This window comes from Eupeodes corollae, chromosome 3 (genome assembly GCF_945859685.1).
Source record: "Eupeodes corollae chromosome 3, idEupCoro1.1, whole genome shotgun sequence".
Lineage (NCBI taxonomy): Eukaryota > Metazoa > Arthropoda > Insecta > Diptera > Syrphidae > Eupeodes > Eupeodes corollae.
The window spans coordinates 71,397,770-71,421,875 of NC_079149.1; the positions used below are offsets into that span (position 1 = coordinate 71,397,770).

Sequence of the window (24,106 nt, forward strand, 5' to 3'; positions counted from 1 at the left end):
AGTCAATAAGACAACTGTGGTAGTCAATATAACAATTCTCGATAGTCAATTTTGGTAGTCAATATGACAACCACGGTAGTCAATATGACAACTGCGGTAGTCAATAGGACAATTGCGGGAGTCAATAAGACAACTGCGGTAGTCAATATAACAATTCTCGATAGTCAATTTTGGGTAGTCAATATGACAACCAAATTGTCGTATTGACTACTGAAGTTGTTCTATTGACTACCGCAGTTGTCATATTGACTACCCAAAATTGACAATCGAAAATTGTTCTATTGACTATCCAGTAGTCAATTTTTAAAAGTAAGGTTGTCATATTGACTATTTTGGTAGTCAATGCGACAATTTGGCCAAATTTCAGGTTGACTATCGACGATTGTTAATATGACAACTTTTTTTTTTTCTGTGAATAAGTCCTGCCAATTGGTACGGGCTGTATTATCGAGGTCGAAGTCAGACTTATCCAGTTTAAATATGCGCTTGAAAAATAAACGTTGAATTACTTCAAACTCTTCCAAGTTTTGATAGCCAAACACTTGTTTGCATAGCACAGGCATGTTTTAATGGTTGCATCAAACACTCTAAATTTAGCAGTTGCATCTACATACTTGTTGCAGAAGCAATTACTCCACATAAGATTTATTGCCGTTTTGACTGCAGTGCATTTTTCTTTTAGATGTGAGCGAAAATCAAGGTTACGAGTCATCAAGAAACCTAATTATTTGAATTGATTTACTATTTCTATTGGTTCACGTTCCAGAAACCATTTATTTTGGAAAGTTGTTCTTCGATGAGTATTTTCAAAAACCATTATTTTCGACTTTGCAACATTTATATTTAAATCCCATAAATTACAAAGACGCTTGAGCTTGTTTATTTGTAACTGCAAAGCTATGGGATTATCTGCTAATAGTACAATGTCATCCACGTATAGAAGCATTTTTATTAATGTTTCAACAACCTTAATACCACCAGGAAAATCTTTGGATACGTCATCAATATATAGTGCAAACACTAATGGACTTAATCCATAGCCTTGTGGAACACCATCACTTGTATTGAAGAAATTAGACATTAATGCTACTTCCATTTCATACAGCAGCAGAGTTATTGGTTATAAGAAGCTTATAAAAATTGAGAAATTTTGTTGATAAGCCTAGGGTCGAGATTTTATAAATTAAAGAACTCCTGTCAACAGTATCAAAGGCCGCTTTTAAATCGACAAAAAAACGTAAAGTTTTTTTTGTTCTCTAAAAACAATTTGACTATAGTAGTGAGTGCAAATATATGATCAACTATTGATAGACCCGATCGAAAACCGGCTTGGAAAATACTAAGTAGTTGATTCTCTTCAACGCATTTCGTCAGCCTATGGTATGGGATGGGTAAATATTTTCCGAAGGAACGGTAAAATCGATATGCCCCTGTAGTTATCTGGGAGCTGGGAATCACCTTTTTTAAATATTGTGCAAATCCATACTTTTAAAACAAATTTCGGAATAGATTCTTCCTCAAGAAGCCTGTTACAGAATAAATTAATAACAGCCAAAAAATTTACTGATGAGTTTTTGTAAAATTCAACGGGAATACCGTCGATTCCCGCAGACTTATGATTTTTCATTGATTTCAAAGTATCTTGCAACTCTTTCATTGAAATTGGCTCATCAAGTTCCGGAATTTTCATTAAAGGTTAAGCCTATTCAAACGTTTTTTGAACCGAAAACGGGTTCAGAAGAACTTTGAAGTGAGCAGCAAGTTTTTCAATTGGCAACAAATATAGCTGTACATAGCTATCGGTTTTAGCACCCTTTTTCTTAGCTTGGACAAAATATAACCTTGAATACATACGCTGTTCCATAAAGGTTGGAAACAACTTAACAGAACCTTTCGATGTCAAGAAAGGTCTTAGACAAAGTGATGTGCTGTCAATCGATTTTTTTAACATCGTACTTAAAAGAATAGTGCAAAGCTCACACGTCAACACTAGAGACACTATCTTTCAAAGGTCTGTCCAATTACTAGCATATGCTGATGACATTGACATAATCGGAAGAACTCAGCGTGATGTCAATGGAGTTTTGTGAGTATTGAGTTAGAGGCGGCAAAAATGTTTAACAGTTAATGAGGGCAAAAAAAGTACATGATGTCGGCAAGAAAGGACCTACAACACCGACGTCTTGGTCAAAACGTCACCATCGACAGACATAACTTTGAGGTAGTGACGGACTTCGTCTTCCTAGGCTTCACTTTAAACGCAGAAAACAACACCAACGCTGAAATCAAACGAAGAATAACTCTTGCTAACCGCTGTTTCTTGGGCTTAAAAAGCAATTGAGTGGTAAAGTCCTCTCTCGAGGGACCAAAGTGTCGCTATGTAAGACCCTTATCATCCCCGTCCTGCTATACGGTGCAGAAGCATGGACTATGACAAAAGCGGATGAAAGCAATTTGGGTCGGTTCTTGAGAAAAAATCTTCTTGTGATCTTATACATCGAAGGAGAATGAAGGAGAAGATGGAGCGACGAGTTTTACGGGCTGTAAAGCGACGTAGGCTTAGCTAGAAGGGTAAAAGTCCAACGATAGCTGGGTCACATAGAGCGCATGGAAACCAATGCTCCGGCCCGGAAAGTCTTCGAATCCACACCCACAGGACAGCGCAGTAGCGGAAGACCGCGGATCAGATGGCGCGCACAAGTGGAAGGTGACCTCACCCAACTTGGTGCGCGAAACTGGAGACTTAGGGACCGAGCTAGATGGAGAAGTTTGTTGGGTGAGGCCCTAGTTCACATAGGACTGTAGCGCCACCTTAAGTTAGAATACAGATTCTACCAAGTAAAATTTAAAAATTATCTATGAAAACGTTTGGGTGCACAATCTGGGGACCTATTCTGTTTATCCTGTCTATTTAAAACGTAACTGATGATATCAATATTTTTAAAATAGTTATGTGCACCCATTATGGTATTCTTAAAGACTCCGATTTTTAAAGTTTTACAATTCGATGCAAGTAAAATAGCCTTTTTTAACTCTTAAAAACACCAGACTTAAACTTAAAAACTAGTCGTAAGTATATTTTTTATTATTATATCTCACAACACAAACTCTGTCACGTCTTCACTTATGATTAAGTTGTTAATTTTTGTTCCAACTTTAAAATGTATACATCACATCAATTTTATTATCATTTATCAATAGTTCTATGCCTGGTTTTCTTAAACGATTTATCAAACCAGGCTACAGTGAATATCAAAATAAATCAATAGTAGATACAAATGTACATATACATACATATATTAAATAACTAATTTATATTTGAAATAGCGTGACAAAGACCATGGAAGCTTAAGTATCATTTTCAGAACATGGTTTTGAGCTATTTGGAGTTTAAGAATATGACTAGATGCCCGATGGTGTTATTTTAAAGTAGGATATAGAAAATCAGGCCTTCCGAAACATCAGGAATACTATAATTTAATTTCTGAAAAATCCTTTTGACTTGTTTAACAATCATGGATCCTAATATTTAGTTTAATTTCAAACATAAAGACCCTTTATTTTATTACTGAGAACTAAATAATTTTTTACAAGATTGTTCAAATTTCTTTCCGCTCAAGCACAAGTATTCTACATTTGCTTCATTTATTTTTCTATTAACATTGCTTGTAATAGATACATGTCAATTTTTTCTCAATTTTAATATTTGTTTGTAATTCGCAAATTAAAATACATCGTTTTATCATCATAAACGTAAGTAAGTTAGAACATCGTGTACATGGCGGCACTGCAGAAATAGTGTAGTTAAGAAAAGATAATTATCTATGACAATTTATTTATCAATCAAATATACATTCAAACAAAACTATTTTAATATTACGTATTTTGTTTTATTTAGTTAAGTCTTAATTATTTGGCTCATAAGATCTTTTATATTCTTTTATGTATGTCTTTTACGTAAAAAGTCATGGAGCAAGGCAAAGTTGCGATACAAATGTATAATGCTTGGAAGGCAGCTTATTAATTCAAATAATAAAGACAGGTCATTGAAGCCATTAAAAAAAATAGTTAAATGTTTGATGTAGTTTCCAAAGCTATACTCGCTTTCTCTTATGCTGGAATGAATCGTTTGCTACAAAATTTATTGTAACATTAATTAAGCTTTGTAGTCAGTATTTTAAGGAACAGTCTTTCGAAAGTTGAAACCTTTGATGGTAGGTGCGTATAAATAAAAATAACTTCTACTATTAATTTCTATTTTTCCTAAACATAACAATCATGCAAAATAAAGAAAATATATGTGATTTTGAGATAGTCCAGTAACTATTCATTGTTCGTTTAGATTCTCATGGTTATTAACAAAAGTTTAAGAATTCATTAAAAAAATTCATCAAAAATTCAATTTCAGCGAAAAATTATTGAAGATGCGTGATTAGCACTATTTTATTGTTCTGATTCCAACAAAATGAGGAATCAACGAACTTCTTATGGAAAAATAGTGCTCCGTGGAATAACTGCTTAAAAAGAAACCTACAAAAAATGAAATATCCTCCGAATTGTGGCTTTATTGCATTATTAAAATAATCCCCAAATTTTAAAATGAAACGAAACCCCAAAAAGACATTAAATAAATCCCCTAAAACGATTGATATAAGTTCCCAACTTTAAGAATTGTCTTACCTTTGTTTTTCTTACCCAATGAGCTTTTAAGCCAAAGGAGGGGGGGTTTATGGATTGCGCAACTCTAAAAAATTGGAATTATTTCCAAAAGTTGGTCTAATTAAAATTATTGTGGGAAATAAGACAAATTTAATTTACCAAGGGGAAAGCACCCAGAATATCGGTAAAAAAAAAAAATCAGACATGTATCAATGAGCATGCTGCAACCAATGCAATCCCGCTGAGAGTTTAGACGTAAACAAATCTGAGTTTTAATTAAATTGAATTGAATTTGCTGCAAATATTTTTAGCAATATCAATAAAGTAACAAATATATTGTTTTTATTTTAGACCAGAATCGTGAATTTAGAACTTGGAATATTTTTAGATCTCACTACTTTTTACGGCAGACTTATTGCTTGGTTCTGTTTGTTTTCCTTGAGCAGAACTTCTTTTTTTTTTTTGTAAATGTATGTTTTTGCTGTGGTTTTACTGCTTTTTTGCATTTTTCAAGCTTCTTACCTGTAAATATTAAGTTTTCGATACATTTTTTATTTGTAGCATCTATTCTAATTAATTAAATAAATATGTAAATGATAACAAATATAATGTTTAAGAAACGTAATACATATATGAATGTATGTGTTATTATTTGTTTGTACTTATTTTGCAATTTCGTTTGGTACAAAAACTTTAAAATGTTTGTATCTTGAAACTTACTTGTTTTACTCTAAGCTTAATTTAAGCATAAATTATTATGCAAGCATTGATGAAAGTTTTTAATATAATTGACATTTGGAATGTATGGCACACAGTAACGAAATTTATTTTCAAACACCTATAACTTTAATTTTATAATTATATGATTTTTCAAATGTAACATTTTAATTTAAAAATATAATTTGTAGCTTATTTTAATTGTAATTTATTATTTTATGAATGTTAAAAATTGTTTATAATTTTAAAATTTAAAAAACCAATGTTAATCATAAGTTAAATTTTGTATTTAAAAATAATAACAATTTCAATTATAATATTAATAATAGTAATAATAATGATAATAATAATAATAATAATCAATTGAAAACCAGGAAGATAGCAATAATGTTACCATCTTGGCAATTGAGGCAGAAAACGACCAGCTTTTAAAACTCAACAACCGGCCTACAGCTCTCATAGTGAATGACGAACCCAACGTACAATATCTTCTACGAGAATTGAAAACTGCAATTACAAAATATGCATCAATAGAGCCTTCTTTAAACAACTGAAAATCAAAGTCGATTTAATGAACAAATTGATCCTGCCAAGATACACTGCTGAAATTACAACCTTCAAACAGTTGGAACTTTTCCTTTACTGTAGTGCACATGCAATTATCAAGGCAAACGGAGGAAGATAGCAGCGGTGTCAGGACAACAAACTCCAAAAAGCGAAGTCTCTGATCCGCCATGACTGAAGAGACTTAAGAATAGGGTTGAATTACTTCGAAGCCATGCAGGCATACTAACATCTTTTACTAGAAGCCCGAATTCTAAACTTTGACGAAAAGCCTTGAAAATAAAAAGAAAGTATGCAACCCATGCACCGTACAACGAAACGAACCATACAATAACTGCAGCACTGGACACGGTAAAGTAAAAGATTGGTGTGTATGCCAAACGAATCCGACGATACAGGAAATCCAAACAAAGAAGAGAGGACAATAAGTTATTCAGCAACTCACAACGACAGTTCTACAGTAAATGTAAAGGAAAGGGCAAAGAATTAAAAGTCCTTCCAAAACAAGATGAATTGGAAAATTGTTGGAGTGGAATATGGTCTAAAAGCACCGAACACAACGAAACTTCAGCCTTATTGCAAGAAAATGATTCATCAACAACGGAAATCACCCCGATGGAAAACAACTACATCACATCTGAGGTTTCTCAAAATGTACTTAAAAGGCTACATAACTGGAAAACCTCAACGAGCACAATATACTTGCTGAACAACAAAAAGGAAAAGGAAAAAGGAAAGGCTCGCTTGGATGCAAAGAACAGCTAGCCATAGATGCAGTAGTCACTAGCCAAGCATGTACTAAGCAACGAAATCTATATGCAGCGTAGATCGACTATAAAAAAGCCTTTGATGTGGTCCCGCATAGCTGGCTATTACGTATCTTAAAAACCTACAAAATAGACGCACAGATTATACGATTCTGCGAGACAGTAATGTCGAATTGGTCTACAAAGCTTCGCATAGGGACAATAACATCTTACAGTATAAAAATCACAAGAGGTATCTTCCAAGGAAAGACTTTCTCATCTTATGTATATGGATGACATTAAATTGTATGCCAGCACACCCAACAGCTTAACACAATTACTCCAAATAGTTGAACAGTTCTCGAACGATATAAAAATGGAGTTTGGCATACAAAAATGCAAAACAGTAAATATCGTAAGGGGAAAGATGTCCAAAGGTGTCGATTATACTACGACCTTTAATAAGACAATTGAATCAATTGAAGAAGATGATGTCTACAAATACCTCGGTATGGAGCAGTCAAAAATGATCAAACATGCTAACATCAAAACCAGCATAGCTTCATCATTCGAAAGCCGTTTGGAACAAATTCTACGAACATCTTTGAACGCCAGGAACGTGGTTATGGCAATCAACACATTTGCAGTTCCTCTAATAACATATTCAGCAGGCATAATCAAATGGAGTAGAACAGACTTAGAAAACATGGAAAGGAAAATAAGGACGCTTATGAAAAAATACCGCCAACACTACCCCCAAGCTGCAATCGAAAGGATTACCATACCAAGATCTAAACGAGGAAGAGGAATTATAAACATACAAAGAATGGTCGAAAAACAAAACCATCTTTTTGCATATTTTTCCCGAAAAGCTGAAACCAGCTCTCTCCACAAAGCTATCATCAACGCAGATGACAATTTCACACCAGCTAACATGCAACACAGACTCAATGAAGTCCCAAATACACCCGAGGATTTGTACCTCAACTGGCAAAGAAAACCCCTGCATGGTAGACACAAAAACGAACTCGAAGAAGCAAATGTCAACAATAAAATGTCGAATTCCTGGCTTAGATTTGTAAAGTTATATCCAGAAACAGAAGGATTCGTGATAGCCATTCAAGACCAAGTCATACCAACAAGAAACTACCTGAAATATATCGTGAACGCTCTAACCATCCAAACAGATAACTGCCGACGTTGTGGAGCTGTACATGAAACAATACAGCATATTCTTGCTGGCTGTGCCAACCTAGCTAGCAACCAAACGGAGGCATGATAACATGGGTAAAATTGTTCATCAGGAGCTTATCAAAAAATATGAACTAATGACAAGATCTCCAAACTACACCCCGTATTTAAAGTACACTCCTGATTCGGTTACAGAAAGCAGAGATTATATCGTGTACTGCGATAGGACGGTCCTGACTGACACCAGCATCCAATAAAACAGATCAGATATTGTCATCCACAGTAAACGACAAAAGAAAAAAATATTTGTTGACTTTGCAGTTGTAAATAACAACAATATGGATTCAACCTAAATTACGAAGATTCAAAAGTACGTGGCCCTGGGTAATGAGTTGAAAGATCTATGGAGAGCAGACAGTGTTACAACTATACCCGTCATTCTTTCTACCACTAGATTGGTGCCTGAATCTACAATTACCGCTCTTAAAAATCTAGACATTCCAAAAAAGTTAATATATGACATGCAAAAAGCTGTGATACTAGATAGCTGCAGGATTGCTAGGGAATTCCTCAATATAAGATGAAGAACAACGATGAAATGTTTGGCCTTATGCCCGCATGCTCATCAGAGCCTAGCCTTATAGGCAGATGAATGGTATCCTACGAGATGTAGAGGTAGTGCAAACGCTTAACTCTTATAATAATAATATTAATAATAATAATAATAATAATATAAAATAATAATAATAATAATAATAATAATAATAATAATAATAATAATAATAATAATAATAATAATAATAATAATAATAATAATAATAATAATAATAATAATAATAATAATAATAATAATAATAATAATAATAATAATAATAATAATAATAATAATAATAATAATAATAATAATAATAATAATAATAATAATAATAATAATAATAATAATAATAATAATAATAATAATAATAATAATAATAATAATAATAATAATAATAATAATAATAATAATAATAATAATAATAATATTAATAATAATAATAATAATAAATAATAATAATAATAAATAATAATAATAATAATAATAATAATAATAATAATAATAATAATAATAATAATAATAATAATAATAATAATAATAATAATAATAATAATAATAATAATAATAATAATAATATTGATAATAATATTGATAACAACAGTATACATTCTTAAGTATATATTTTAAATAAAAATACAGTTTTACCTCATTTATATAAAAGCATATGGTTACAAAATAAGCGGCAAAAGCAATTTGATTCAACTTAAATAAAAATATATAAATACTATTACTAACTAACTTCCTTTACCTGATATTTGTTTCAATGTGGTCTGCGTAGGAGTGCATATCTTGTCTATAATTGGAGGACAGGCTATGGTCTCCTCATTTGAATTATTGCTCCCATTTTTATAGTTTGTATCCCCGCACCCAGCGACTATTAAAGTTGTATTCGATTGAATGATTTTCTGATTCTCTTTATTATTTCGCTTTAGTGTTAAAGTATTAACAACTTTGGAAAATTTCGACTGTGACTTGCTGGAACTACTTTGAGAAGTAGTTGCTGTTGGCTCGTGCATTGGGTTTTCCTTAATTGGAGAATGCTGTTGCTGGCAACAGTTATGAAATTCTTCATAATAACTTAAGCGATTTTCCACTGCTGAAGAGAAGGTGGGCGCTGTTGTCATTGGTGTTTTCTTTGAAATTCCTGGTGTTTTGTTTGTTGACTTTGTTTTGAAAATACGATTCCACATTTTTTTACTCATTTTCCACTGTTTTAATATTTTTTTTTGTCAAAATTAATAAGAATATATTGCTGATATTTCAATTCACTATTTCATTGCACACTTATGTATGTATTTTTAAAGAATATGCTATAAAAATAGAACACCAAGTAATAATACTATATACGTAAATAGGTATGTATATTTTTAGTTATTTCCCGACCGCGACCGGCACGAAAATCGTCTACATAAAAAATAGAAAAATACCATGGAAAGGACTCCGTAAGTTCTTTATAAGATGAATTTGTTTGCATCGTCGTCGTGCCGTGCCGCCGACGAAGTGTAACAGAGAACTGAACGGCAGCGGCACTACGGCAGACGTTTTGGCAGAAGACTGACTGTTGGAACTATACGAACACACATTGTGCAAGGGTGGTTGCTAGTGCCAGTGCCATGACACAAAGTTTCCAAACATACCAGCAAAGAGCTTGATTCTATGCGGCTGTTGTAATTTCTTCACACTCATCCGTTCATCTGCTGTGCTAACACAAGTTTTGTTTTAAAAGTACACATTACAGAATACAGCTAGTGTTAACTGAATACTCAAAATAAGATGCCTTAGCCCTACTTTCAGATGTTTGTGTAGTTAAGGTTAAGTAAAACATTGAGTCAGCTGAAGTTGATACACCTTAAGTTTTGCTAATGTTTAGATGAAGAGCAAGAGGCGAGTGGACTATTAATGAGGTTGAAAAATTATAAAAAATAATTTGTAATGATATTTTAAGTAGGAATAAGTAGGAACCTTCCTACATGCACTTTGATTAAACGTGAAAAACAAATTATTCATTTTATTATTTTGTTTTGTATTTTGATTAGAAAAACAAACGCAAGCATTGAACTTCAATTGCAAATGCAAATCACCTAGTGTAAAGCCCTAAGCCTAGTGAATGAGTAAAGCTTGTGAACAAAGCTTCTATTCTATATGTATATTGTATATGCATGTGAGTATGTACATACTGTAAGTGTTATATAAAATAAACAATAGCTAGGTAGGTACATAGTTTAAAATATTTTGCACTACAATCACATCTACATGAAGGCCTATACAAGCTTTTAAGTTCATACATCATGTTGTGTAGACAAGTTAGGTATATTTTGCATCCATAAAAGCAATAAAACTGAAGAATAAAAAATGGGTTTCATAGTAGGTAGACTATCCTTAACTATAAAAACTCCTTTTTTATATCACGGGGCAAAATATTTTTACTGAATGACTGAATGGCCTAGAATATTTAAAGTCCATTTACAACTACCTATTGGCAAATTATAGACAGAATAAAATACTACTATTAGTTTTGTTAGTCAACATTTAAAAACCATTCTAGTAATACGCATTCCTTAAAAATTTGTCAATCAACCTAGTGTCATGCTTCCTCTTCTCTTTCAATTTTCTTCAACGTTTCCAACTGAAATTTGAGTTTTCACATCTGCTGTGATCATTGAATTCACCTTATCCACAACTAAGAGTTGGTGAATATCAAATTAAAATAGGTGTACAAAATTTGATAGTCACTTGTCATCTAAACCCATTGCAAATTCCAAGCCAATTCTCGTAAGGTTATTTTATACTTTCTGAAGAACAATGTTTATTTTTACTTTAATCAACTTTTTTGTAGCAGGACAGGCAATTTGCTTTCATCCAACACACTAATGGTGTGTGCAATTGAGAGTTCATTACATAAGGTAATATTAATGGTATCGGGTATGGCACAGGCCAGCACATCAGACTGTCGTTAAATGCAAAAATTGGTCAAAATCTCCAACTTTCGTTTCAGTGTTCTGGATGTGTGCCAAGGAAAATTATCTTAAAATAGGTACATACATATGTATGTATGTTTGAATGTACATATATCTGTTTTATATATGTAAATCGGAAAAGGCACAATGCCCTCCACAACTTCTTTGGAGATTCGAATTTTGATGACGCGATAAAATCGCAAGTCAGGAATGTTTTTTAAGATGCAATGCAATTTGAATGGCAGTCTTCAATTAGTAAACTGAAGAGTTTACATCTACATACATACATACAGTGATGCAAAAATAGTAGAAATGAAGGCTTTTATCACATAAATATGCATAATATTTTTTTTATTTTATTCAAAAGTTAATAACTGCATTTAAAAATACATTTCTTCATTTAAGATTTGTATTTTAACTGAGCTAAGCTTTTACCTGGACAAAATTTAAGAAACAAAGTGTTTTTCTTTTTATTCTGACCAAATATTCCTTTTAATTTGTAAAAAACAGTAGTTTTTGGAATTTAGCAAATCAAATATTATTTTTTTAAGAAAAAATACATGATTTTTTAATAAATTATAAAAAGGGGTTATTGACTTAATTTCACCAATTTTGTTACTTCATAAAAAGGTTAATAGCAGATGGGAGAACAACAGAAAAAGCACTATAGATCCTAAAGTGTTATAAACAAAAAACTGTCCACAGTGCATAATTTAAGGTTCAAGGGCGAAAAAAACTGTGGAAACGAAAAAATATACAGTATTTTGATGAATTCCCAGTGTGATTTAAAAACAAAAAAAAACATTATCTTCTTTTAATGCTTTTTAAATTTTAATGAACGCACTTTTTTCAAATTTTGCAATGTAATACTTCCGCCCGCCGTTCAAATTGGAGTGATCTATATGATATGTTATTTAGTGGAAGCACTAAGATTTTAGGTTTATATTTCCAGAATCTGTAGCTGGGTAAATCCGTACTTTAAACTAAGAAATTATAGCTTTTGTCGAAGAGGATAAGCCAGTTAAATGTGAGTTTACGCAAGATAATGATCCGGAGAGCCTCTTTAAGTAGTGGAAAAAATATTATCTGAATAATGCAATACACTTATTAGAAGGGATATGATGATTTTTTTTATTTTAAAATAATTATAAATAAAACAAGAAAGAATAACAACAATTTTAACCATTAAATAACTCTTTTAAAAAAACAACACTGTTCTTTAATCGTTTCTATTAATTTTTCAGGGAAAAATAGTGTTAAATATTTCTGTTATTTTTATAATTATTGTCTTTTTTTTTACCAATTTAATATGGTATTTTCCAGTTAAGCCATACAAAATTAATTAGTTTTTTTGTATTCTTATACCGATACACTTTAAATTAGAATACAAGTTGCAGGCGAAGATCGTGTCTATTATTTTTTGGATCACTGTATGTACAATGTGAAGAACATATTGCATACCCATACATACGCTAGCTCCTATTCATTAACAATTCAATCAAAATTTCGATTTCGCTTGTGCGCATTTAATTTTTTTCAATTAAGAATAAACATAAAACATCTCCATCTTGCAACTCCATATTTCAATGACGATTATTCAGTTAAATAAGTTTTTTTTTGTTGTTGTAACTTTCCAAGCAATGAACATAGTCTAAAAAGATACATTTAAAGCATTTTCAACAAGATATTATAGTTATTGAAGAAAATGATTGTAAGAGTATGTTAAATTATTCCTGGATGCATAATAGATCTGATTTTATTGTACTTGTTTTTTATAAAAAATGTTAAGCCTACTTCATCATTCGATTGCTTTAAATAATGTGGGAGACTAAAGCATTATAATGTAAAAATGTGTCAAGTATAGCTTGTTTTCAACTGAAAATAAAGGTAGCAAAATTTAGAAGTTAAACGTGGGTAGAGTACAAATGTATATCAATTTCTAAAAACTTATCGCAAAATATGGGATAGAAGTGGCACTTAAGTGGAAGACAAAGTTCCAAGTTTTGTTTTGAAGACTTCTTTAAACAAGTGGAACATAAGTCTTCTTAATTGGGCAGTTAAGTTTCATCATTGGAATCAATCTAAGAAAATAAATACAGTCGAAACAAGTCAAACTTTCAGGGGATGTAATAATAAGTTCGAGTTAGAGCGAGTTTTTTTTTTTAAATTAGAGTTAGTAAGATTATCATCAACAATCAATAAATAAATAAACAAAAGCTTATTACTTCCATGAATCCCTAATTCCTTACTGTGGTTCATTATTGTTTCAACCAAATTTTTAAACAAAATTAGTAATTTTTGATTGATATATCAAATTGGCTGTAGTATTCATTCGCTTACCCGTGGGGCATGATGGTAAGTGCGTTGGACTGTCATGCGAGAGGTCTTGAGTTCTCGATCCCTCCCTGTGCCAAATATAGTTTTTTCAGGGGTACTGTCTCTTGCGAGGAATTGGCAAAATTCTCCAAGAATAATTCTTGTCATGAAAAAATGATTTCTCAAATAAGCCGTTCGGGTTCGGCTTAAAACTGTAGGTCTTCTCCATCCCTGATAACATTTCTCGCCACAGGAATGGTCAAGAGTTGTAAGTTACTAAGCCCTGGTTCTGTACGGACTGTTGCGCCACCTAATTTATTTTATTTATTCATTCATTTCATTTTTTTTAACCGAGAATTTTTATTCTAACCGATGAATAAGAGCTTAAGTTTTTCCATTCATTGGTTTTTTTTATTATCAACAGACGCACTTTATCGGACAAAACTTTGCAAATGATACCATGCCTGGTTTTAAATTTGGTTAGCCAACCATCACTTGCCTTGAAATTAGGAAAACCTAACTTTTCTCTTAATTTCAGCCTTTTTTTCAAGATTGGGCCACTTACAGATAAACTATTGTCACGTACACTTTCGTACTATTTGAAAATATTTTTGTCAACACTTTCATACTCACAAAATTTTGTTCCATTTAAGGTGACTAAAAATATTAGTGCAATCTTGCCCAGTGGCGCTTTTAGGCATGGGCCCAGGGCCCCGCAATTATTTAGCCCCCAAATCCAAAAACTGAAAGTGAATGAATATATACAAGAATTATATAGAAAACGAAATAAGGTTAGCAGACAGTAACAGAAAAACAAGTTTCATTTTACTCTACGTTCCGTTGAAATTCCCATCCTCAACATCTTAAACTTCTATCAACATTAATCTTTATTTTAACAACACTGCTTTCGTTCTACTCTACAGTTCTGCACACATGTTGGCTTTTCAACTCAGTCCATAAACAATCACAAAGTCCTCACATGTTCTTAAAATGTATACCTATTCAAGAGCAAAAGTCTGAATATTTGGCTGACACAATTGTGAAAATTCTGGAAAATCATGATATTTCAATAGAAAATTGGACAAAGCTATGATAATGCGTCTAATATGTCGGAAAATTGTTCTGGTTTGCAAGCAAGATTAAAGGAGAAGTGCGAATTTGCTACCTTTGTACCTTGTGCAGCACATCCCAGCCTTCATGCGGCTGGTTGTTTGCAGGAGGCAACAAGTCTCTTTCAAGTGGTTCAAAAAATATGCAACTTTTTTTCTGCTTCTACACATCGCTGATATAAATTGAATGAATGTTTAGGTTCACATAGAGTTCTTAAAAGCCTTTCTGAAACAAGATAGTCTGCTATCATTGACATCTATCTCTAGAGATCCAGAGCAAGCTCCAGACACAGCCTGTCTAAGAAAATGTCAAAACTGGAGTTCCTCATCTTAACAGAAATTTGGAGCACAATATTAGAAAGAATTCATATAAAACCAGTAAGAGCATTCAAAGAAAAATAATAACGATTGACGTTGGTACCAATTTGCTTTGTTCACTATGTTCTTTCATAAATTATCTAAGGGATAAATTTGAAGCGTGTGCCAAAATTCAGAATCCGGATGCTTATTATAAAGACTTGATGCAACGAAAAATAGTATGAAGTTCGCGTGCCAAATACTTTGATAGTCCTGTACCATTCGTCCGCTTAATTGGAAAAGAAAAGTTTAAAACATCAACTTTTTTCCAATGATTGACACTATTACTTTGCAAATAAAAATACGATCCAATTGCGAAATTGAACCTGATAAAAAATGAACTTCGAAGCACAATGCTACAAGATAAACAGCTTGTCAATTTTATCAATTGAAAATGAATTACTGCAGGAAATTGAATTTGATGACTTAATTCATGATTTTGCAACTCAAATTCAGAAAAGTATGACTTCAATAATATTTTATACATACATATACATATATCTAAAAAAGAAACCAAACCAAAGCAAATATAAAGAAATATAATATATTATACCTACTTTCTTTGGCCCCCAAATCCTATTGGGCCCAGTGCCCCCATAAGTCAAAAGACGCCCCTGATCTTACCGAGTTCTTAATTTTTTTCTTTTAGACAATATCGAGGAAATAGTAATAATAGTAATGTGATCGCCAAAATCTTCGTGAAAAGATCTTATGTATTCAATATTCTTCTGCCCATAATTTACAAATTTTGACTTAGAGGAGTTCGACTTAGAGGATAGGTTTTGTATGGAAAATTACACTTTGCCTAACTACAGAAACGAAATGTTCACTCTTTCTGTGTGAATAACTATTACTAGTCGTTACTTATTTATTAAAAATTCTCGCTGAAACATATTCATAATATGTCTAAATTTTTTGTACGTTAATGATAATTCGGAAAAAACTGTGAGATGAATACTTACTTAATATTTGTTTGAGCTCACTAAAAGGAGTTTATAATATTTAATTCAGTTTTTTTTTTTCAGTTTGCTAAAATGATTCTGTCCGTCTGAATAAGGCCGGAACGTCCTTGTTCATTTTTAAATCACATCGTGCGTTTTAGGTACCTACATCATTTTAAATTTTTAATATAAAAACATATTCAATTTGTGTTCTTACCACTTGAAGCCATACAAATATAGTCATATTTGAATATCTCATGCCAACTTTAAGCAAATATGTTTGTGCGCTTTTAAAGCAAACAATATTAAAACACAATTTTTTTAAAATAATTTATATTTTATGTTTTGTTTCTACTTACAAATTATAGACGATGTTTTAACGTTATAATGTCGCATCTGCTCGGTTTATTTGCATTCTATTTTAATTTAAAAACCTTAAAATAGAATTATGCAAATTTAATTTTATTTGCCCTTCAACTTTAAAGTGCCCAACATAGATTTTGGCATAAAAATATGTGTCTAGGTACTGCACAACTGTTGAATGTTTTGCATTCTATGAGAGTGTTTTATAAAAAAACAATCTTTTCACTTATTGATTAAACAAAACTCTCTTGTTTTGATCGAATCAACAAACAAAAGTAGCGTCTGATGGAAACAAATTATTTATAGATTTTACAACTGTACGAAAAGAAATAGATTGTTAAATTTTTGACAATCGAGTAGCTTAAAAAAAGTAAGAAAATCTGCAATCGCTGATGCGTTTTTCCACAACTTTTTTTTGTTAATAAGGTTTGCTCGCCGATGTTTTAAATATTCTTATACGAAATGTAATATGATTCGGAATTATTTTTGTTTATTATTATTCTACTTGATGTTCAAATGGTAGACATGTGCATTCAAAAGGACACAAGCGTCCACATGTTTTTCTTAAAACCTACCTCTGTCTATCAACTCCTACTCTCACCTCCCCGCGGTGAACATCGGGTGCCTAGTACCTCAACTGGAGATTGGGTTCCAACCCCAGTGGAAAGTTGTTGGGGGCAGCAAACGAGAGAGGGGGGGAGGTGTTTCCACTAAGGCACCTCTCCTTATCCAGGCGGCAGCGGACGAATTCTCGAGATAGAATCAACGGTGGCGTCTACAGTTCCAGTAAGGTCGAACTACTTAGTGAACACCTTATAGGGCTTCTCATAGTTTCATCATAGTTTCGAAGCAACAACAAGCCTCGGATACGGACGGATTCACTGTTGACAACCCACGCAAACTAAATAAGGACAACGAACTTCGGATATGTACGTGGAATGTTAGGTCCCTTAACAGACCACGTGCAGCCGAACAATTAGCGGAAGCCCTAAACTGCTGCAAGGCAGATATTACAGCCATCCAAGAAGTGCGATGGGATGGACCGGGTAAACGCAAACTAAAAGACTGCGATATCTACTACGGCGACTGCTACCGAGAACAAAGACAGCGTCTATTTGGGTGTGGATTTGTTGTTGGAACTAGGCTCAGGCAAAAAGTCTTGAGTTTCAACAGTGTGAGCGAGCGCATTACAACAATCCGCATCAAGGCTAAATTCGCCAACATAAGCCTAATATGCGCGCATGCCCCAACAGAGGAGAAAGATGAAGACACCAAAGATATGTTCTTCGAGCTCTTGGACAAGACATATGAGCAGTGCCCTGGCTATGACATTAAAATTTTCTTAGGAGATTTTAATGCCAAGCTAGGAAGAGAAGACATATTTGGTGGCATAATCGGGAGATACAGCCTGCACGACACTACCTCCGACAACGGATTCAGGCAGGTCGATTTCGCTGCGGGGCGAGACGTTCTGGTAGCTAGTACGCAGTTCACGCATCTTAATATCCACAAGGGGACATGGAAATCTCCTGATCAATCAACCGTCAACCAGATTGACCACATTGCGATCGACGCACGACACTTCTCCAGTATCCAGGATATCCGAACATTCCGAGAGGCCAACATTGACTCGGACCACTACCTCGTTGTAGCCAAGGTACGGCTACGGATATCCCGATCCAAGCCAAAACAAGGAAGTACTGTGAGAAGATTCGACGTTAGACGGCTACAATCGCAAGAGACTGCCATGTCCTTTTCCGATCGAGTCTCTAATAACCTCCTAAGGAGTCCTATGCTTCCTGCATTAAGCATTGAAAACCAGTGGCAACATTGCCTTGCAGCCATCAGAGATGCCGCCTCTGAAGTGCTAGGTTTCACACGGCCACCACAGCGAAACCCCTGGTTTGACGACGAATGCCGGCAAGCTCACGCAGCGAAACAAGAGGCATACAAAACGGCGCTGCACAAAAGGACGAGAGCTGCTCGCGAGCTCTACGAGCAGAAGAGGAGAGAGGAACACCGGCTTCTTAGACGGAAAAAAAGAGAGCATGAGAAGCGCGCGATCGAGGAGATAGACGGATGTCACAACAGGAATGAGGTTCGTAAATTTTACCAAAAGGTAAAAAAAACCTCCCAAGGGTACCAGCCACGAACCGAAGCCTGTAAAGACGATCAAGGGAACATCGTAGTAGAACCACAGTCGATGCTGAGAATATGGAAAGATCACTTCTCCAAATTATATAACGGCGATGACGAACCGAATTCCGCTGTAAGAAGATAGAACCACTCAACCTCGGCGACGCAGATCAACAATTCCGCCTACCCGATCTTGACGAAGTGAAGATAGCTATATCTAAACTTAAGTCAAACAAAGCTGCTGGAGCTGACGGCATCACCGCCGAACTATTCAAAGCAGCAGGCGATGACTTGGTAGGAAGCATGCACCAACTCATCTGCAAAATTTGGTCGGAAGAAAGCATGCCCGATGAGTGGAATCTCAGCATAGTGTGCCCGATACATAAGAAAGGAGACCCTCTAAACTGTGCCAACTACAGAGGCATCAGTCTCCTTAACATTGCGTATAAGATCCTCTCTGCCGTATTATGTGAACGTCTGAAGCCATTCGTCATCAACCTGATTGGTCCTTATCAGTGTGGCTTCAGACCAGTAAAGTCCACTATCGACCAAATATTCACACTACGGCAGATCTTGGAAAAAACCCAGGAGCTTCAAATCGATACCCACCATCTCTTTATCGATTTTAAAGCCGCGTATGACAGCATCTATAGGGAAGAGCTCTACCGAGCAATGTCTAGTTTTGGCATCCCTGTCAAACTTATCCGTTTGTGCAGAATGACGATGGAGAATGCACGCTGCTCTATCAAGGTCGGAAAAGATCTTCCCAATGCATTTGATGTCAAAAAAGGTTTTAGACAAGGCGATGCACTGTCATGCGACTTCTTCAACATCGTTCTGGAAAGAATTGTGCAAAACTCAACCGTCAACACTAGAGGCACAATCTTCCAAAGATCCATCCAATTACTCGGATACGCAGATGATATTAACATAATTGGAAGATCAAAGCGTGATATCAGTGGAGCGTTTTTGAGCATTGCGACGGAAGCGAAGAAGATGGGTTTAGTGGTCAATGAGGGCAAGACCAAGTATATGCTGTCATCAAAAAAGGACACTGAACGAAGACGTCTTGGACAAAATGTCACCATGGACAGCTATAACTTTGAGGTAGTTAAGGACTTTGTCTACCTAGGCACCGCTATTAATGCCGACAACGACACCAGCGCTGAAATCAAACGAAGAATAACTCTTGCAAATCGCTGCTTCTTTGGACTTAGAAGGAAATTGAGAAGTAAAGTCCTCTCTCGAGCATGTAAAATCACCATCTATAAGACACTCATCATCCCGGTTCTCATTTATGGCGCTGAGGCCTGGACCCTGTCAAAGAAAGATGAGAGCGTCTTAGGATGCTTCGAGAGAAAAAATCTTCGGGCGATTTTTGGTCCCGTACGCATAGATGGAGAATGGATTAGAAGATATAACGACGAGCTGTACGGGCTGTACAGCGACACTGACCTAGTTAGCAGAATCAAAGTCCAACGGCTTAGATGGCTAGGTCATGTAGAGCGGATGGACATCAACGCTCCAGCCCGGAAGGTCTTCGAATCCAATCCCGAGGGACGGCGCAGTAGAGGAAGACCGCGACTCAGGTGGCGCACCCAGGTGGGAGAGGAACTCAACCAACTTGGCGTGCGAAACTGGAGACAGCTAGCTAGGGACCGAGCTGGCTGGAGACGCTTGTTGGTTGAGGCCCAGGTCCGCCCCGGACTGTAGCGCCACCTTAAGTAAGTAAGTAAGTATTATTCTACTTATTTAAATGTACATACATATGAACATATATTTGCTTTCTTTCTGATTGCCCAATTTATAATAATCACAACAAAACATAAATGTTGAAAAAGAAGCCAACTTATTCTGTATACAAAAACCTGAGTAATAATAATAGTCTAACGCAAAATGTAATGAATTCTAAAAAATTGTTTTTGTTGTGATTTTATTGCTTTTTGCAAAGTTATATTTGCCTGATGGAAAAATTATAAATTAAAAATGAAGCCGACTTGGGTTATATCTGTTAATAAAATTTAATTATTTTTCTTGTGTCGTTTCTTTGTTTTGTTGGTCAATCTGACTTCTGCTTTAATCGTGTTTTCTTTATCTGACACGAAAATGTTCCTTGTCCTTTAAAAACTGAAGTTCGCGTGGCCAACTCTCGGTCGGATGTTTTAAATACATTTTTGTTTTAAATTAAAATGAGGGTAAATCAGGTCTATAAAGTCTTCTCAGTCTATTGCATCCAGTTTTTTTTTTTTGCCGTTATTTCACTTGATTCATAGTTCATTAGATATAATAGTTTTTACTCTGGACAAGAATACGCTTGCCGGCAACAGAATAAGGATGGCCAAATTTGAATAAAAGCATTTCAAGACTAAATTCTTGGCTTTTATGTATTGTGATTACGTATGCCAGGTACATAGGAAACTGTTCGCGATATAATATACAAATGTTACATTGAATTTAGTTTTCACTGGCTTTAATTCATAAACGATGTCATGGCTAAGTTTTATAGTTAGCTCTTTGGCCCTTTTATTATAATCTAAGAAATCTTTTGAACAATTCTTGTGGACCTAAGACCTAGATTTAATAATGTTTATGTTTCTGAGTAGCATAGCAGTAACACCGATTTTTATAAAAATCGTTCTCTCGAATCCTGCCTTCATAAAACGCTCCAAAGTGCTTAATTTTTGTTATTAGATTGTTCTTTGTGTTTTCATTATGTATCTACAGTTCTACACCTATAACTGTACTGTCTTTTATTATTCTACGGCACTTAGAAGTGGTATTTTTAACTAATGAGTTTTATGTTTTTGTGGGTGGATACCAACGCCCTCTAAAGCGAAAATCACAGTTTTTCATTTTTTTTTCTTTTCTTGCACCATAACTCTAACCCTGCCATTGTGCGAAATTTTAATATTCTTCGATTTTTTTTTTGAAGTGCTGTATTCTCAGAAACTCTTAGCTACGGAGGTGAAATTTGGTAAGGTGCATATATCATCGAATCTCTTAGTAAGTGTTGCAAATTTGGTTCTTGGCTTGAATGGTATTCAGGGCAAAGAGGTTTCATAAACCAGCTAAGATTGCCGTGTCCTATTCCTTATATTTTAAATCTAGTACAGATTGTTTTGAGTTGTCCTTGGATTTATTTTTTGTTAACGTAACATAGGAATTTATTGCAATGGGTCCAATTTGTCAAATCAAAATCAGTGAAACTTCGATAGATGTTTTTGCGTTGTTGTGTACGTATACGTTTTTAATACATCTTTTTGTCTGCTTATCTCAAGAACCAGCAGAAGTATCGACTCCAAATTAATTAAGTTTTACAGATGAAAACATCAAAATATGCGAAGAAGGACTTTTACAAAAATTGAACCAGCAACGCTTATGACTTTAACTAAAGATAATAGTATACATTATGAAGTGATACCGATACAAAAAACAGTTTCAAAATTGCTTCAACCTATACAAATATTGGTGGCCATACCAAGATACTACTATATTGAATTGACTTTTCGTATATATCACTACATACAGAAAACAGCTATAAATTATAGTGTTGATTGCATATTTTTTCAAAACTCTTCATATGAAAAATTTATTTGCTTAAAACCTAAATCTTCAGCAAAGCTGCAATATAATGTCGTTTGTGAATCTCCAACTCCAAAGATCGACAAGGACGTTTCAATTCTTAACATCGCATTGTAAAAGCATGTATCTTTAAATTGTTAGTAATTGCGTTGTTGTTACTTGTTAAATGTCAAAAATACTGCTTTGAGTGTAGAAGCTACCCAAAGAATGTGTTTAAAAATGAAAGCTCTTTATAAAAAATATTTTTACAAACTTAATGTGTTGGTACCAGAGTTCATGTTAAGAAATGATCTTAAGCTATGATGCTAAAAAATAGTTAAAGTCCTTTTTTTTTTGAAATTGACATTTTCCAAAATCGAATAGATATTTTATTTATTTGCATTCCCAGATTAAAACTAAATCTTATGCATTTAAATTAAGAAAGCTGTTTGTTATATCGCAAGGCGCTTCAGTAGAGTGTTTTTATTTTCAAATCTTGGGAGTAGCACAACTAAATAGATCCCCTGTTGTCTCAAACGTTGAGTACTTCTTTAGCAGAGAAATGCAATGCTAATTTTAATATCAAAAAGAGGCTGGGATGCAACCCACACTGATAACTTACCATCCCGTCTGTCCATTTGTCTTTCTTAAAAGTTTGTATGTTTTCGTGTTGAGTTAAGAAAGTTGTCAGTTGAATTATTCTTAAAATTTTTAAATTACCAACAATATTTTTCATACAAAGAAATAGTTTAGCTTGAAAATCTAGTTTTGTTAATGAGATTTTTAGTCGAAAACAAATGTTTACCAATTTAAGTACCGTTTTACAAATTGGATGAATGAAATTAATTTGAGAGATATCAAGAACCCAATATCAATTTTTACCAAATTTGCGTACTATTTCTTGAAACTAATTTTTTTTTTTTAAACGGACTGTTGGACTTTTATAAAAAAACAACTGATAACTGATATTTTCTATGAAATCAAAACTTTACTAAATGTTGACAACAATATTTTTAAAAAGATAAAAGTAGTTTAAAACCAATATCTCACGGTTTTGAAAATGTTTAATAATGTTTATTAGTTTTTTTTGTTTCTATTTGATTTTTCTCAAAATCTTATCCGACGTTATTTTTAGTGGCATAAAATTGTTTTGAAGATAAAATCATTTTGCTAATTTGCAATTTGAGAAATCGGACCCATTACAATTACTTCCTATGGAAAGTTAATAAAACATTTGTGTAAATATTCACCAACAGACCATTTACTTAAAGTTTACATTGTTTTTAGTAAAATAATAGTTAAAAGAACCAAAATGTTATACAAACATTTACCAATAATTTTAACTCTTTAATTTCTTATGTGAAGGAAAATTTTATCAATTTCGTGAAGTTATGAATTTTGAGTCAAGTTAAAATGTTCGTGTAAATTTTTCGAAATCTCTCTTATCAATTTTCTCATTGCAAGTCGTCGAAAATTCTTATCAGCTAATTTTTGTCCGATTCTTTGAGAAATGATTCTAGTGATTTATTCAAAAAAGCAGTAGTTAGTTTTTGTTCAAAAACTATAATTGGTGGCTCTGTTATTTATAGTTATTGTATATAAAAATGGGAGCTCTAAAATCATAAGAAACTGTTTTAAATCCAAGAAATCAAGAAAATTGTTTTCAATTTTAAATTAATGTAATTTTCTTATTGCAGCGGTAACTTTGGGACTCCCTGTACATATTGCAAGTACTATATTGATTTCTATGTACAAGTACATATCTATACATACATACTCGTATATGCATCAATAGAAATTCAATTGCTACATGATCCAAGCGAAACAAAATTTAAGTTCGATACGTGATAGAGTTGCTAATTTATGTGTTCCAAAAACGAAGTTGATTTCAGAA

General features: G+C 33.6%; 1 protein-coding gene across 8 annotated transcripts in view; it reads right to left on the reverse strand.

Annotated features, from left to right (window-relative positions):
- The window catches only part of LOC129952414 (uncharacterized), a 54,968-nt gene that overhangs the window by 22,876 nt on the left and 7,986 nt on the right, over positions 1 to 24,106 (reverse strand). For 4 of the 8 annotated variants that reach the window (XM_056064984.1, XM_056064979.1, XM_056064978.1 and 1 more), the window contains exon 1: positions 9,221 to 9,893. The exons of the other annotated variants lie outside the window; for them this stretch is intronic. In XM_056064984.1, coding sequence (XP_055920959.1) covers positions 9,221 to 9,674 — 454 coding nt within the window. In that variant the 5' untranslated portion in view covers positions 9,675 to 9,893. Of the gene's footprint in view, positions 1 to 9,220; positions 9,894 to 24,106 lie in introns of those variants that run through there. 8 annotated transcript variants of the gene reach the window in all.